The sequence below is a fragment of the Panicum virgatum genome, chromosome 6K (assembly GCF_016808335.1).
Source record: "Panicum virgatum strain AP13 chromosome 6K, P.virgatum_v5, whole genome shotgun sequence".
Lineage (NCBI taxonomy): Eukaryota > Viridiplantae > Streptophyta > Magnoliopsida > Poales > Poaceae > Panicum > Panicum virgatum.
Window position 1 is genome coordinate 35,930,003 of NC_053141.1, and position 17,058 is coordinate 35,947,060.

A 17,058-nucleotide genomic window follows, 5' to 3' on the forward strand; every position below is an offset into this window, starting at 1 on the left:
GGAATGGCGCCCATGTGGAAGAAGAAATCTATATTTTGGGAGCTACCATATTGGGAAGTCTTAGATGTTCGTCATGCAATTGATGTGATGCACCTCACGAAGAATTTTTGCGTCAACCTGATAGCATTCTTGGGAGTGTACGGAAAGACAAAAGATACAGTAGAAGCACGTCAAGAATTGCAATGTATGGAAGAACGAGATGTCTTACATCCACAACAGCGAGATAATGGACAACAATACTTAAGTCTTGCCAGCTATACTCTTAGCAATACTTAAGGCCCTTTTGTCCCGGGTGGTGGCTTCACCCGGGACAAAAGGCCCCCCCATATATTCCTTCCTCCTTCGCCCTTCCCCCTAACACTTGGTTTCTCATCTGCGCCTGGTGCCGCCGCCGTCCCCGAGCACCGCCGCCATCGACGTCACCGCCCAGAGCCCCGCCGCACGAGCCCAACGTCCCTGAGTGCCGCCGACCTCACGCCGCCGCCCAGAGCCCCGACCAACCCACCGGAGACCCGCCGGAACACCGCCGCCGCCGTAACGCCCTCGCCGCCATCCCCTGCTCGCCGTCGACCCGCCGCTACAGGCCAGCCCAGCCCACGCCGCGACTACCCAAAGGTAGAGCTCGATCTCCTGAGTCCCCTCGACACCTTCCCCCACGCCCCCGGCGAGCATGCTCCCATCGCGTGAGCAGCAGCTCCGGCGCGTGCTCCCATTTGCTAATAAAACTTCCTTTAAGTTTTGTTTTAAATCCAGTGAACTTTGAAAATAGATAGAAATTCGTAGAAAAATAAGAAAAATGCAAATACAAATGTTTTGAGTTCTTTACGAGTGGATCTACAACTTTTCTTACAAAACCTTTTTCATTTGACCTCTGTTTTTAGCTCTAGATTAAAAGCAAGAAAAATAGGGGTTTAATTAGATCTCTAGCTAGAAGCTTTGACCAGCCTTCTCTTTTGGGTAGTAGCTTGTACATGCAAATTTTAACTCTCTGTAAATGTTTGAGACCCAATGTTACCCTCTAGCTAAAGTTTTTATTTAGTTTTTGTTTTATGCCTAATAGTGTAGATCTATTTATATCTCTGTCAATTTGTCATGTATGCACTTGAAACTTTTACAGCATGTTAGTTGTGTTACTTATAGGCCACAAAAAAAGTTTGATGATTTTTAGTGGAACAAAACTAGTTAAACTAATTAATGGTTTAAGTAATTGAACTAAATCAAGAAAAATAATTTCTGTGCTAGGAAAAATTCCTTATTTTTACCAGAGCCTATAAACAACTAGTTATGATTGCTAGAAAAATGTGAACACTTGAAGTGCAGTATAACTGTTTTTAAAAATCAGTTATGCTTTATGCCTTAATAACTTGTGTTATTTTTCATACCCAGTAAAGTTATCCATTAAATCTGAAAAATTTGCAGAGAACTCCTAACGTCCGCCATCCCGACCCGGACCCCGCCGCGCGAGCCCAACGTCCCCGAGCGCCGCCGACCTCACGCCGCCGCCCAGAGCCCCGCGTCCTCCGGCTCGCCCCGCCGTCGCCTGTGCGAGCCCAATTATTTGTTTAAATTTGTTTAGAAATTAGTTTAAATATGGATTATTTGTTTAAATTTGAAAATATGGATTATTTGTTTAGAAATTATGTTGTAAAATATATATTATTTGTTAATTTCTTTAATTTTGATGACAAATAGGGTGTTAATTACTTTTGAAATTATATTATTTAGAGTTCATGTTATTTAGAGTGAAATCATAATTTGTTGTTCAGAGTGAAATCATAATTTGTTGTGTAAATAAAGGTATATTTACAAATTCTCGAAATGTTTGAATGTATGTATGTATGTATGTATGTGTAAAGTGGGTTTAAATTTCTTTTAAATATTTCATGTATATTTCTTGAATTACTTAGAGAATATTTCTTGACTTCATCCATCGATCGTTACTTAGTGAAAAAACCGTCCAGAATATTTCATATATAGATGATTTCAAGTTTATTTCTTGAATTACTTAGAGAATATTACTCGACCTCGTCCATCGATCGGTACTTAGTGAAAAAACCATCTAGAATATTTCACAGTCGATACTTAGTGAAATTATAGATAGAATATTTTGTGTATATATTTTGAATTACTTAGAGAATATTTCTCGACCTCATCCATCGATCGGTACTTAGTGAAATTATTGATAGAATATTTCTTTTATATTTCTTGAATTACTTAGAGAATATTTCTTGACCTCATCCATCGATCGGTACTTAGTCAAATGCTCGCAAATATGTGGATTATTTAGATAATTTTTAAGGGTTTTATTTGTATTCATATTTTAGTTATGATGGACCCGCGACACACAGACGCAGAAGACGAATAGTTCCTGTTGAATATGATTGGCGAAGGTCAAGGAGATGTCCCTGAACAAGCTGATGATGGCAGCAATACCGACATATATTTGAATATGTCCGGTGATGGAATTGAGCCACCATCTATTCAGGATGACGTTGCTGCTGAACAAAGTGCTAATGTACATATCACAACTATACTTATTTGTAGTGACAATCATATTTTCATCTGAATCTAAATGAATACTATGAATGTTTTTTTATAGCCGTCTGGATCATCGTCACAGCAGAAAAAGACGAAGCGAGGCCCAACAAAAAAACTGGAAGGGTGGTTCATTATAACGGAAGTTGGTCCAGATGGCGAACCGATCGCTCCAGAAGCTGCCGCCAAAAAATTCATAAGGCAATCCGGATGTATTGTCAGGGACCACATCCCGATCAGCTTCAGGCTCTGGAAAGCTTCCAATCCAAGCGAGGAACGGGATGCGGTACCCGAAAGAGAAAAAGAATGGTGCTGGCGGGAGCTTAAGAAAAACTTCACGGTTCCAGCTGAATCCGAATAGATATGCAAGCGCTGGACCCTGAGTAAGATGGCCGAACAGCTGCAATCATTCAAGAAAATTTTGACGAAGAAATATATCAAGACCGGGACCACACCCGTATTTACCGGCGAGCTCGAAAAGCTCAGGGGTCACTGGGATGCAATTGTGGAATATAAGTCTTCAGAGCTTGGGCTTTAGAAGGTGCAGAAGGCCAAAGACAACGCCTCGAAGAAAGTGTACCATCACACTCTAGGCCAAGGAGGCTACAAGCTTGCAAAACCCAAATGGGAGAAGATGGAGCAGGATCTGCTTGACAGAGGCATCCAACCTGCGACCATGAACTGGCCTGAAAGGTCAAGGACCTAGTTTTATGGTCACGGGGGAAGCTTGGACCCATTGACTGGTGACTGCATCTATGGGCCAAACATCCAGCGAGCAGCCCGGAGACTACAGGAGGCCATACAAGCAGCGGCCGAGGGAACATTCCAGCCGGATAGAGAGAGGGACGAGCTGACTTATGCCCTTGGGAATCCAGAGCATCCGGGCCGCACAAGAGGCAAAGGCGTGGTTCCGTGGAATTATGGGTTCAGGGATTACATTGAATCATATAGAAGCCGGCAAAGAAGAAAGAATGATGAGCGGGAGCACTTAAAAAGGCTAGAGGAATGGCTCAAGTCACACGATCAAAGACTGGAGGAAGAGGTTCAACGCCAAGTGGCCATAGCAATGAGCCAGCAACAGCAAGCGCAAACGGTGCCTCCGGAGCCTAATGTCGCAGCCGATCACCTGTCTCAGCGGAAAAGCAGCTGCGCTTCCACAGACGTCGCCGTCGCCGAGCCAATGGGGATCCAGGCCGCAGTTGAAGCGTCGGCCCCGCAGCGATTTCCAGTGGATGAGATCACCCAGCGGACACCTTGTGACCTGCAGACTGCCGTTAAGAACTTAATGTTCACTGTTGCGTACGGTACCGCCATGCCTACCCAACTAGGTGACGTGTACCACGGGCAGCAAATTCCGCCTAGATACACAAGAGTTGGCGTGAAGCAGGTGTGCCAGGGTTGGGAGACGCTCGAGCTTGATATTCCTGGAGGCGATGGGGAGAGGACACTAGCAGAAGCCATTCATGGCTACATCCTATGGGATAAGCGCTACATTGTCCTAAAGTCGGATGATCAAACACCAAGACCGGCATCTCAGCATGCCTCTCCAAGACCGGCATCTCCGCAAAACTCCCCAAGGGCAGCACTGTCTCGGTAAGGTTCACCGGCACATTCTCCATCACCATCATCTCATGCACCGATGAACACTCAAGCGTCACCGTCGCCTCCATGGTCAACCCCTCCGCCGCCGGCAAAGAAGCAGAAACGGCCGCCGGCAAAGAAGGTAGCTGCACCGGCTAAGGAGCCTCCAAAGAAGAAGGACAAGGAGAAGAAAACCAAGGAGGCTCCTATTAAACCCTGGGACATGAGCCTTGAAGAATGCGATCGGATAACTCAAGAAAGAGTTAAAGAGCACTTCAAGCCGAAGCCAAAGCCGGAGCCCGAGAAAGTGATAAATCCGATAGATTTGAAATTTTTTAAGGGAATGTGCGAAGCAAATAAGAGAAAATTCATTCCGAGAGACCCCCCTTCAGACTACGAACGTACAATTATCAAAACTACTAAGAAAAAGAAGAGATAATCAAAGTCGTCGTCGTCTGACGTTCCACAGCTCGGAGCCCAAAAGAAACAATCAATAGAGCCTCTCGTAGTGGGACAGACGACGCAAGAACAAGACTTTGTTACATTTTTGAAAGAATCAAACCTGACAGCGGCTCAGATTGCAGGGGGAGAAGATATTCCAAAGGCCGATGTGGTCGTCAAATGGACGTTTGAGATCGGCAAAACTCTTGTACCCCCCGAAGTAGTGTCTGTGCTTCCAACGCAAATGTATAAGCTGCACCAGCACTACATGCGTGCGATGGCCGATTGCATCTTCATGCATGGCGTAAAGATTAAAGATGACGATTTCTTACGGGGGGAGGCCATTATATGGATAAACTGGGAAGAAATTTACCAACTATTCTATCAGGAGGCCCTCGACATCTCTATGGTCGGCTTGTGGGTTCTGTAAGTATTTTACTCTTCTTACGTATTGTTTTGCATGATCTCAACATACTGATCTCTTGATTTATTCGGTATCATGTACAATGGAGATACATACTTGCAGAAGAAAAGGATACTCTTACCTCGGCTTCATCGACCCAATTACTTATAATTGGAGGCTTCTACGTGACAATTCCGATGAGATATTCCAAAACTTGTTCAAGTACATAAGCGTTCATCACAACAAGCAAATGATATTGTTTCCTTACAACTTTGCGTGAGTGATTCCTTCCGTCTAACTCTTTCTATTCTGTAATCGAATTGTTTAAACCTTAACTACCAAGAACTGCCTCCGTATAATCTTGCAGTGAACACTGGGTCCTAATTGTCATAATTCCCGAGAAGAGACTACTCGTGGTTATGGACTCATTGAGGAGACCTCTAGAACAATACGAAAATCTTCTTAACATGTTGAAAAAGTAATTCTACCACAACTCCGTCGATGACCGATAATTTGAATCACTTTGTTACTTGACTATAATTGTTCTAATCATGCACAGGATTTGGAAAGAATTCGCTAAAAATTATCCAGGCAAATTTGACAAGGAATTGAAGATCAAGACAGATTTCCCGGTACGCACTTGGATGATTCGTTGCACGATTCATTAGTTTTATTATATATTCATGTAAATACCTGATAATTTCTTCTCTTTTAAAGTGTATGAGGCAGAAGAAACAAGGCACTGTATTGTGCGCATACTATGTATGCGAGAACATCCATGGTCTGGTAGGTCCTCCAAAGGGCTGGACAGATTGGGAGGAGGAAGTAAGTAAAAAACTTGTTAATATTTAAACTCGTATTTTAATTAGTCGAAATTAATTATCCCCTTTTTCCATAGGTCGAGGAGATGCGCGATAAACTCATACCGGAGGAAAAGATTATGGCGATTCAAGAACAATTCTCCGGATTTATTGTTGAGCAAGTCCTCGATCCAAAAGGCGAATTATACTATGATGGAATATCTAATATTGACAATCACAGCAAATATGATAATATACGCGTATATATGTAATTAAGAACGAATATACCTATGTAAATATATATGTGTGTCTATGTATTAAATTTCTATTTATGAGTATGTATGTATTAAATTTCCAAAAGGCGAATTCTACTATGTAATTAAGAACGAATATACCTATGTAATTAAGAACGAATATATCTATGCAAATATGATGGAGTATGTATGTATTATATATATAAGCACTCCAATAATATATATGTGTATATATATATATTTATATAATATTGGTCCTAGACATTTTCATATGTAAAGGAATTCACATGTATAGATATGTGTGTGTGTGTGTGTATATATATATATAAGTGAATTAATTTATATATGAAAACTATCTAGGACAAATATTATATAAGTAACTATATATATATGTATATATTAGTGGAGATCATACACACTGAATTCCAATACATAAGTTTAATTGAAATGCAAAAGTATAATTGAAATAGAAAAAGAATTGAGAAAAGAAAAACATGAAGAAAAAGGGACAAAAGGGTGCGCCAGCCACGTGGGCGCTGGCAGCACCTTTTGTCCCGGTTGTTGTTACCAACCGGAACAAAAGGTCATCTTTTGTCCCGGTTGCCAGACCCGGGACAAAAGGGCACCCCCTTTTGTCCCGGTTTCCCAACCAGGACAAATCAACATTTTTTAGTAGTGCTCACTGTCCGCAGGGGCGGAGACAGGGGGGTGGGCAGGGGCCTGGCCCCCATGGTCCCCAAATTTCCATTAGAATTTTAAATTTTGATTAAATTTGTATAGTTGGCCCCCCTAACAATGAAAAAAATGACTTCTTGGCTCCACCCTTAACTGTCCGGCTCCATGCCACGTAACGTACGTACTACATGGTCCTGCTGGTTGCCTGCGAAGCTCCTCCGATCCAACTTGTTCGATCTGAACGGAAACGTCTGCAACAACTGAATAATTGCCTGTCCTAAAGCTTGGAAGCTTTCCATTAGGCTTAGGGCAGGTACAGTACCATAATTAGCATCGTAGACCTTGCACGTCCTGCAGCAAACTACACCGGCAATTGCATTGCGTGGCCACGAGCCCGGCCCCCTAGAAAAGACAGCTCTACTGTGCGAGCGAAAAGATGCAGGCCTCGCACAGGTCACACTGTATTAGATATCACACAATGCAACTACTGATGGGTGCCCTCACCACTGGTCCGCTAGCTAGCTTCTCAATCTGCTTGAGCAGCTTGTGCATGGCGGTTGCTGCACGTACTATCTCAGCAGGGACTGGCACACGTGTCACCTCGAGATCTATCGTCGCTGCCAATTCAGCTCCGATTGACATGGACAGGCCAACCATGGAAAAGTTTCAGTTACCTTGCTGCATCTCGGGCATGCATGCGTTTTCCTGAAGATTATTAGCAGTTAAATTCTTGATGGTGAATGCTCGGTGGACCAAGAAACAATGGACCTGCCCAGTTTGTTGGGAAGAAGGGAGAAAGGGTTAATGCACCACAACATGATGTGTGTCATGCATTTCTCACAAAGTCACAAGCAAACGATTAGTGCATGGTCTCGTCTGATTAATGAGTCCGTAATAATGAACCAAATCACGGCGTAACATTTTGTCGCCTTCAGTCTCCGATCCGTGTGGTTCTTCCTTCTCAGAGTACCCCCTCCTGTTTCATTAAAAAAAAACAAGCAAAGAAGTAAATATGGCTTTTGTGTGCATCTTCAGAAATAGGGACTGGAGATAGTTTTGTTGTATACTTCTGTTACCCGAAAAAAATCGAAGAAATGGGTGAAATTCGATCTGCCATAATCCAGCAATGGAGGCATCGATGGAGCTAGTTAAATTAATAAACCACCACACTTCTACCTTGTACATGGAGCAAAAAAGCGTTTGGGAAAGTTTGAGAATTGGAATAAATAGCAAGAGTCTTGCATTGGAATAATAGACGACGTAACGGAAACTCATAAGCTTCCAGTGCGCAGGTACCACGGCTGTGTTTAGATGGGGAAAATGTGGGAGAAAAAGTCACATCGGTCAATGTAGCACGCTGTAGTACTTTTTGTTTGTTTGTGGTAAATATTGTCCTACCATGACCTAACTAGGCTCAAAAGATTCGTCTCGCAACGTACATCAAAACTATGCAATTAAGTTTTTTATTTAGCTACATTTAGTACTCCATGCATGGGTCATTTACTATATTTAATGTTTCGATGTGATAGAAGATGTGATGAAAAGTTTGAAAAGTTTGGAAATTTTGTGGGATCTAAACACACCCCACATTAATTACCAACTACGGTTAGATCGATCTGAATGGATGGAAGCGTCAAGAACCGAATCCCTGCACGGTGATCGATCATAAATGCATGCCAGCCGGTCCCAATGAAAAAGCTAGCTAGTAGCTCTGAACTGTTCCTCCTCTCGGACGGCCCAGACCCTGCACTGCACGAAACCGTCGAGTGCACACTCATGAAACTCATGAAACCCTAGAAAAGCAGCTGGCCCTGCGAATCGGGGAGGTGCCTCGACGACCCAAATAGAAGCTAGCTAGTACTGGCTGCTGTATCTGTATCCACGAGCGATCGATCGATACGTGGCGTGCCGTCGACGCCGATCGATGGATGAATGCCCGGTCCCCTCCATGCATGGACCATATGGGGATCTGCTGGTCGATGAGCAGCTATAGCTAGGAGTAGCTTCTGAGGTGATGGCTGCGCCCAACAACCGGGTCCTGGGCTCACACGTGCCCTGATCCGGGCCTCTTCTTTCGTCGTACGGGAATCATCTCAGGGATAATGGAGACCAGCAAGATGCGATCGATCTGACGTTGCGCCGCCGTCCGTGGTGCGTACAATGCATCAAACGTGGCCACGACACCCACGGCGTGATCGGCCGGTCGAACGGTGACCTCTACCAGGCTGCTGAGCTGCAAGGTACGCGGCGTTGTCGTCGTCGTCGTCGTCAATTGCACTGATGAAACATACGTTAAGCACATGTGGTTTCACTGATGATGACGTGATCGAGTCTGATCGATGGACTGTCTGCACAGGAGATGTGTTTTACACAAGACTAGCTTATAGCCCGCGCATTTGCGCGGCTAGTATTGAAAATTCAAAAATTTACATATCGTTGTATCCTTACTTAAAGGTTATACTATTTTTTTACCATACATCATCCTATTCATTATCGTAAATTATGTCTTATTGTTTATTAAAACGATTCAACTATGATCTACCTATAATAACAATTTGATTTGTTGAGCTTTAATAATATTATGCAGATAATTATTCTTATTTTCATTTTATTTTGATCGATTTTTGTTGGCTTTAGTTTTTATTAATAGTATATATTTGTAACTGATACATAGCTAAATGGTATTTTATATTTAATTTTTCTTAATGGCATTGGTGGGTGATTTTTAATTAGGCACAGGGGTGTTTTAGGCTAATTTTTATCAGAATGGCAGTGGTGGGTAATTTTTATTTTTCTATTTTTTTCGATTAACGTGTGAATTTCTAGGCCTTGAGAGTGAACGTGGAGGCTCCGTTTGTTGGCCAAATAATAAGATAATAGATTCTTCTGCGGCGTTAAAAAAGTTTGATGGCGGAAGGTTGACAGAATGAGAGACCATGCCACACGGTTTCCATCATGAATATTATTTGAGATGCGTCGACTGTAGTGCTGGTATTTCTCACTGTAGTTGCAGCAAAGCCGACTACAATTTTTTGGGAGCCCTCGCTCGGCATGCAATTCGTGCTTCTTTAAATGGATCTTTTGCTCAATCATTTGTCGTGCAAGTTCTCCTAATGTTTAGTCTTTTTATTTGAAGTATTATATCTTACCAACTTAATTTGTATAGACATAGATGTATACACAAAAATAACCTGTATTCTTATCATTACAGTGCTCAACAATGTATCATAATCTTATTATTACTAATTGGAGGCTCTTTTTGAAGCCTCCAGGTGAAGCCACCTAGGACCCTAGGTGGGCAGTCTAAAAAAATAGAGAAATCCTATAAATTCTCACAAAAATCAGAAATATGCAGCCATCAATTCGGTAACTCTAATCATAATAGCCATTGGATCTATTATCTTTTTCTAATATTTATCCACCTTTGCTATTATGAAAACAGACTAAAGTAACACCTAAATATGTATCTAAATTACCCACCTCTACCAATATAAAAAATAATCGAAAGTAACACCCTAATTTTCATGTAAATTACCCACTTATGCCATTATAAAATAATATCAAATGACACCCTAAATTTATATATATATTATCCAATGATATCATAATAAAAAGTTAAAATAAATCCCAAATTTGAATCAAAATTATATTATTATAATAAAATTGTAAAACACATCAATATAAAATTCTAAATTACTATTTTTATTATTAGTAATATATTATTTATATAAAAATACTAATCATAATGTGTGTATCACCATATATTCATGTATAAGAGAAGTGATAAGAATGCCAATTTTCATGTTGTTCACATAGCTCAAACAAAAGTGTTCAATTAAATACATATGAAACATATATGGAGGTGTGATGCAAAGCGAGAAAAAATTGTTAGCAACTAAACCTATCACATTTATTACAATTACATAATGATAAATAATTATCTTTACAGTACTGGATTAGAATATCTAATTGATTAAAGAAAGTGTGAGATAGATAATTATTAGATATCTCTAACTAGCCTGTGTGGGAGCACAGGGAGATAGACTAGTACATATAATTGTATAAGTCGGGTAGGCCATATACACACCCATGTGTAAAAAAGGGGAATGTTTAGTTCACATTCTCGAGCTATTACAAAAGTCTGATCTTCAGCATTCATCTACAAAACCGGATAATGAAGGCCATCCAACTATTGAAACCGCACAAGTTTTGGTCCTTAGGGTAGTTTCAAATGTGATTTTATATTTTTTTTAAAATTATAGTTGGGTCTAAAAATCAACTAATTCATTTTAAATTATAAAAAATATAATGCTATCCAATTTTTTCTAAAGATGTAACATATCTATTATCAATCTACTTGAATCTTATTTATTCAAAATAATAGGCATAACTACAAGCAAACAAATACTAGAAACATAAAAAAATTGGATCCGAATTATTGAGAAAGTAGAGTGCCAATAGATAGCTATAGTTAAAAATTAATACTAATTTCATATTTTTCTTATTTAAATGAATTACTTATAATTTTCTAGTTTAAACTTGCACTAACGGAAACCCTCATAGTAGCCGAGTGTCTGGTAGTTTGCCGAGTGCGTTCCATCAGACACTCGACAAACAGTACATCGACTGAGTGTAAATAAAAAATACTCAGCAAAATATCATATTTGCCGAGTACACTGCACTAGGCAAAAAACTAAAAAACACTGGACAAACTACAGCCACGTTACCACCACGTGTGGCAGCTGTCAAGAAAAGCGCCGGCCGTTATAACTTTTGGCCGAGAGATTTTCACTACTACAGAACAGGTCTTTTTTCCCACACATTTATCCCGGCTATGTTTGAAACCGGGACAAATAGAGTCTTTAGTCCCGGTTCTAAAGTCTAGAACAGGTGAAGAATAAAAAAATAGCTTTTGTCCCGGATGAACTCTCCAACTGAAAGTAAAAAGTCATCTTTAATCCCGGGTGAAGTCACCAGCCGGGACCAAATGTTTTAGTCCCGGGTGGTGACTTCACCCGGGACTAAAGGAGACTTTTTAGTCCCGGGTGAAGCGTCCACTCGGGACAAAAGCAAGTCCCGCATTTATTTATCTGCGCAGCACCGCTCCTCTGTCTCTTTCTCTTCTCCTTCGATCCAGAGCTTCTTCTGATCCCCTTCCTCCCTTCCTCTTTCGATCCAGAGCTCCCTCACTGCCTTAGCTCTAGCGGCCACCGCCGCCGCCAGCGGGGCCGGCAAGCCGCCGCGCGGGCACGGCCCGGCGAGCCGCCGCCAGGCATCGGCGCAGGCGGGAGCAGCGACGACACTCCTCCGCCCATGACCGGCGTGGGCCGGGGTCCGGCGAGACGCGACTGCCCGGCGCGGGCGGGTGCCCGGCGAGCCGCAGGAGGCGCGGCCAGGCCCAGCGAGCGGCGGCTTCGCGTGGCCTGGCGCGGCCCGTTCTAGCCGGCTCCGGCGGGAGGCGCGGTCGGCGGCCAGCTACCCCCGGTGGCGGCCTTGCCAGGCTTAGTTTTTTTTTCTTTTTTCAAATATGTATATATGATTGGGATTGATTTGTGAATGAATCTTTTGTGGTTGTGATTGATTTTGTGATTGTATTTGATTTTGTGATTGCATTTGATTTTGTGATTGTGAGAAGCTCCCCGCGTGCGTAGATGAGCCGAGCCCTACGTGTGCAGACGAGCTATTTTTTGTTTATGAAAAAATCACATTTGTCCCGGGTCTATAGCTATCGAGACAAAAGGTTTTGACACACTTATCCCGGCTACGGTATCCCGGTTGTAAAACCGGGATAAAAAGTAGTTGGCAACCGGGAATAATGTCGTGTTCTGTAGTAGCGTTTATCGCTTTGTCGAGTACCACTGGCACAGCAAATAATTTTTTTCCGTTAGTGTTGAATATTGTTAATTTAATAAAGAAAAACTACATTTGAAACCACTCTAAAGGTCAAAGTTGCCTGGTTTCGACAAACTTGTATAGTTTCGACACTTGAAAAGCCTCCATTATCCAATTTTGTAGTTGAAGGTTGAAGGTCAAATTTTTTGTGATAGTTGACAGTTCGATGTTATAAATTGGACTTCTACCAAAAAAGAAAATGATCCAGCTTCTGATTAACATTACGATACGCAATTGTGAAGTACTTGCACGCCATGGATGCAAGCCTAAGAAATTTTGTTCGTGGGCCAACTGACGTATCTACGAATACTGGCCACACTGCTGGCATTTTTCCAATGGTCATTCACTGACCAAACCTAATATGCTGACAGTTTCTGTGTAGGACCTTCAAGTTACTCTGTTCGTCAGCCAATCAGCCAGCAGTATTTTTCTCTCACACCAAATCAGCACCAACCACCAACCACAGCCAGCCAGCAGTACTTTTCTCTTACAACAAATCAGCACCAGCCACCAGCCACAGCTAGCTGAACAGAGTTATGCCAAAAACATGATTAGTCCGCAGGTCCTAAAATACATGAGCACGCAAGTGATGGCAGATTATTAGTTAGGGTGTATTTAGTTGGTGAAAAAATTTGGGTTTGGGTACTGTAGCACGTTTCGTTGTTATTTGATAATTAATGTCCAATCATGGATTAATTAACGTCGTTAGATTCATCTCGTGTGAATCAGTTAGACTGTGTAATTAGTTATTTCTTTTAACTACATTTAATGCTTCATGCATGTGTCTAAAAATTTGATGTGACAGATGCTGTAGACAAAAATTTAGAAACTAAACGGGGCCTTAGAGGTAGCTGCCTGCTTCAGAAACATGCATATGTCAGCCAACATGTGAACGCATGTTGCTATTGTTGCTATTCAAGCATGCTTACTTGCACGGCCATATGTGGCCCCATATGCTGAAACCTGAGGCCATGAATTGCTGCGCCTGAAAATATCTGGCAGCTTCGTAACCACCGGCAGTATTGATGCGTGGCTGAAGTTTGTTGACATTGCTGATGCCGTAGGACAGTTAATATTCAGGGCAGTGTTTGTCTCTCATCTTCTGATTGATCTATATGTATCTGAAAACCCAAGGCATCCAACAAGGTCAAGGCCAAGGCTAAGGCTAAGAAAACGTCGTCACGGTTTCTGGATACATTTTGAAATGCTTTGTCTGATGAGGGTTGACAAGTACCTAACTCCAATTGGAGCATTTAAAATCTGCAATATCTAACATTCACTTATGTCGAGAATGCTTCACAATATTATCATTGTATACCTATATATCCTTTTTGTAGGTCTGATTAAACTTGAGCAGAGAAAATGTGTCTTTAACGGTTCTTCGAGAAAAAATGTGTCTTTAAATTAAATCATATGGTAACTGGCGTAAACGGTAAGAAAAAATATCATCGATTCAATCCATAAAAGGTTGCATCCTAATGGTACATGAATCGACTGGACAATGATCCCCGGATTCCATTTCTTCAGCAGGGGAAAAGAACAGGAAATTTACATGAATTTTCACCTGCAGATACAAAGGCGAAAACAAGAGCCTTTCATCCTCAGGTAAATCATCGAGGCCCTATTTTTGAAAACGGATGCAGGAAACCAAGCTGTTGTCGAATTTCTGTAAAATTTACAGCATCTCGTTTGTTAACTGTTTCAGAGGACAGAAGCCTGCAGCTTAGTTAACATGCTTTGGTTTCCACCACCTCACACACAGCGTGGAACACGGCCCTCACCGGCCGGTGATCGGAGAGCCTGTAGCCACCGCACCACTCGTACCGGATCTGCCTCATCCCCTTCCCTCGCCAAAGGATCCGGTCGCACCTGCAAAAACAATTGGCAGCAGAAACAGCGTCAGAACGAGATCATCTCACCTGCAAGATCATCGATTCAGTTGGGCGTGTCAGAGTCAGACCATGCCGGCGCGCGGTGCTGCTTGCCGCGGCCGGCGGCGGCGCCGCCGTCGGCGCACCAGCAGAACTGGTCGGAGTTGCGGTGGTACTTGTAGGTCGGGGCGAAGGTGACGTGGCCCTCGCGCCAGCCGTCGAACCGCCGGCCCTCGGCGAGCTCGAGCAGCAGCTCGTCGTTCTCCAGCAGCATGCTCCATTTCCTGGCCCTCACCAGCTGCCGCGCCTCGGCGTCGTCCATGGCGATCCGGTAGTTGAGGTCGCCGAGCAACACCACCCGACTGCGAGAACACACGCGGGAGGCAAGGCAAGGATTCGATCAAGGAGCTGCCGGCTGCTGCTGCCTGTGCCACTAGGAGCTTCGCTGAGGCGACCTACTCATGGTCAAGAATCTTCCTGGGCAGCTCCTCCGGTGCCGGCGCCGGCGCGCCGCCGGAGTTGAGGAAGCTCGTCCTCGCGAGGATGTACGCCGCGTCGGCGTTCCGGCGTAGCGCGTCGCCGTCGCCGCCGCCGGAGGCCAGGTGGCAGCAGACGAAGCAGAAGCTCGTGCCGTGCAGCAAGAACCGGACCGACACCGCGCCCTGCGTGGAAGCAAGCGTACGCACGCCGTCATGCCAGTGTTCTTCCTCCGGTGCGCCATGCGTACGTCCGCGGCGACGCCGCCGCCTACCTTGTTGCCGAGCCGGCCGAGGACGCCGGCGCCGACGGCGGAGACGCCGGGGTGGCGGACGTGCCGGCGGAGGCCGCTCCTCGTCCACACGGAGACGAAGATGCCGACCATCTGCTTGCTCATGACGCACCTGAACGCGCCCTGTCCGTGATCCATCGCCGCGTCTTCTCCATCCATCACGCTCCTCCTCCCGCCGTTCAGTGCGTCCCCGATAAGCCGCTGCCAATTCATGGCCGCCGATCTCTGCTTGGGGCCGAGCACGCTCCTCACATTCAGCGGCACCATCTCCTGGAACCTGCACCGTACGTGCAAATCAATCTTCACTGCAGCAACTTGACGACGACACTGCTGATGATCGATCATGATGGATGGATCAGCAGGATCAATAGCGGACTACCCGAGAACGTAGATGTCGTGGGAGCCGGCCTTGGTGTCCAGCCAATCCTCCAGGTCAAGATCATCCGGCGGCGCCTTGCCGCCGACGTTCCACGTGCCGGCGAACACCCTGCATCAACAACAACAGGTCGTGGTAAGATTTCGTCTACACCATCGCAATTGGATTGACAAGCAAGCTCAATTCAAGGCAAGGTGAGGTGCTGCTGCAATGGCCGCCGCCCACCTGTAGTTGACGGTCTCGCCGTGCCCCTCTTGCATGCTGCCCTTCTCCAAGGCTGCGAACTCGGAGACGATCGAATCGATGACCCGGCACCCTGCTCGCCGCCGATCTTGGCCGATCGCCGGCGATGGGTTCACGTCACTGGGACAAGTCAGCACAGGGTTAATTGGTGGCTCTTTCAGTGGGAGTGGGAGGGAGCCTTGAAGGATTAATGGGAGGGCATGAGGTTGCAGGGAAAGGTTCAGAAACTTCAGGCTCAGGTATGCAGAAGTAGTCTTGCGTAGAAGATATATAGGTGAGGCAAGTTGGAGCTGGGACAGGGAGACATCAGGCACAATGAGAATGGGCAGTGGGGCACTAGATTAGTAGATTAGATATGATTGTGGCAAGAGCAGGAGGTGCCTGTTGAGCGTCCACGCATTTGGTAATTAAGGAGCTGTCGAAGTCTCCGTGCCAGCTGGTTTTGTTAAGGAACGAAGACCTAACAAAATCTGAAGTTTTTCATTTACCAGCAAAGAATTAACTCTTTTATGACAGGGTGATAATCTCACACGATAGATTTGATAGGCATGCCATTTATGTTTCTGCTTAATCACAGGATAACAGAAACAAACAAGCAAGGTGACCCACACAAATAACGTGCGTGGCTTGTCTTACTATAATAATTTTTAGAAATGTTTTTATACCACCCACATCTAGGGATGCTAACAGATCATGTCTCTAGTGGTTTACTCACAATCCATCTTGCCTCTTACAATTTTTAGCTCAAAATTGTATAAGATTAGAGCCAGGTCCGGACCTGAGCCTAAAATTATCTAAGCCAAATTTTAAGGCTCTTTACCACCGCCATATCGCTTTTGTTTCTTTTTTTTTCTAAGATAAGATTTTACGTGCACATACGTAAACATATTTTTAGGAACATGGCCTCCAAATTGTCTATTTGATGAATGATGTAGTTTTACCAAACTAGATAGTCTGGACATATACCCTTTCTTATTCCAACTAGTGTCATAACATCTAGTCATTTTAGTGTGCACACTTACCATGTTTTCTAACACAAAAATACACGCCTTTTCCAATCTCAATGTTATACATTTCCTTTGTACACGTGTCAATTATCTTCATATTTGCATACAATACATAAAAGGCATAATAGAGTCTTATACATATGAAACTTTATTTTACTACACTTATATATCCATGGGGTTAATATTTGGCTAAACCATTTGTTTATTCCTT

General features: G+C 43.7%; 1 protein-coding gene across 2 annotated transcripts; it reads right to left on the reverse strand.

Moving 5' to 3' along the window:
* Window positions 1-14,013: 14,013 nt before the first annotated feature.
* On the reverse strand, window positions 14,014-16,219 carry LOC120712383 (type IV inositol polyphosphate 5-phosphatase 9-like). 2 transcript variants are annotated; one of them, XM_039998148.1, is made up of 6 exons: window positions 15,823-16,219; window positions 15,601-15,708; window positions 15,204-15,498; window positions 14,912-15,114; window positions 14,542-14,814; window positions 14,014-14,450 (listed from the first exon to the last, which is right to left on the reverse strand). In XM_039998148.1, exons 1-6 carry the CDS (start codon window positions 15,855-15,857, stop codon window positions 14,309-14,311), a joined length of 1,056 nt encoding a protein of 351 aa, XP_039854082.1. In that variant the 5' UTR covers window positions 15,858-16,219; the 3' UTR covers window positions 14,014-14,308. The 2 variants fall into 2 exon arrangements, with proteins under 2 accessions (XP_039854082.1, XP_039854083.1); XM_039998149.1 differs by having other exon boundaries at window positions 15,204-15,491; window positions 15,823-15,856.
* Window positions 16,220-17,058: the final 839 nt, after the last annotated feature.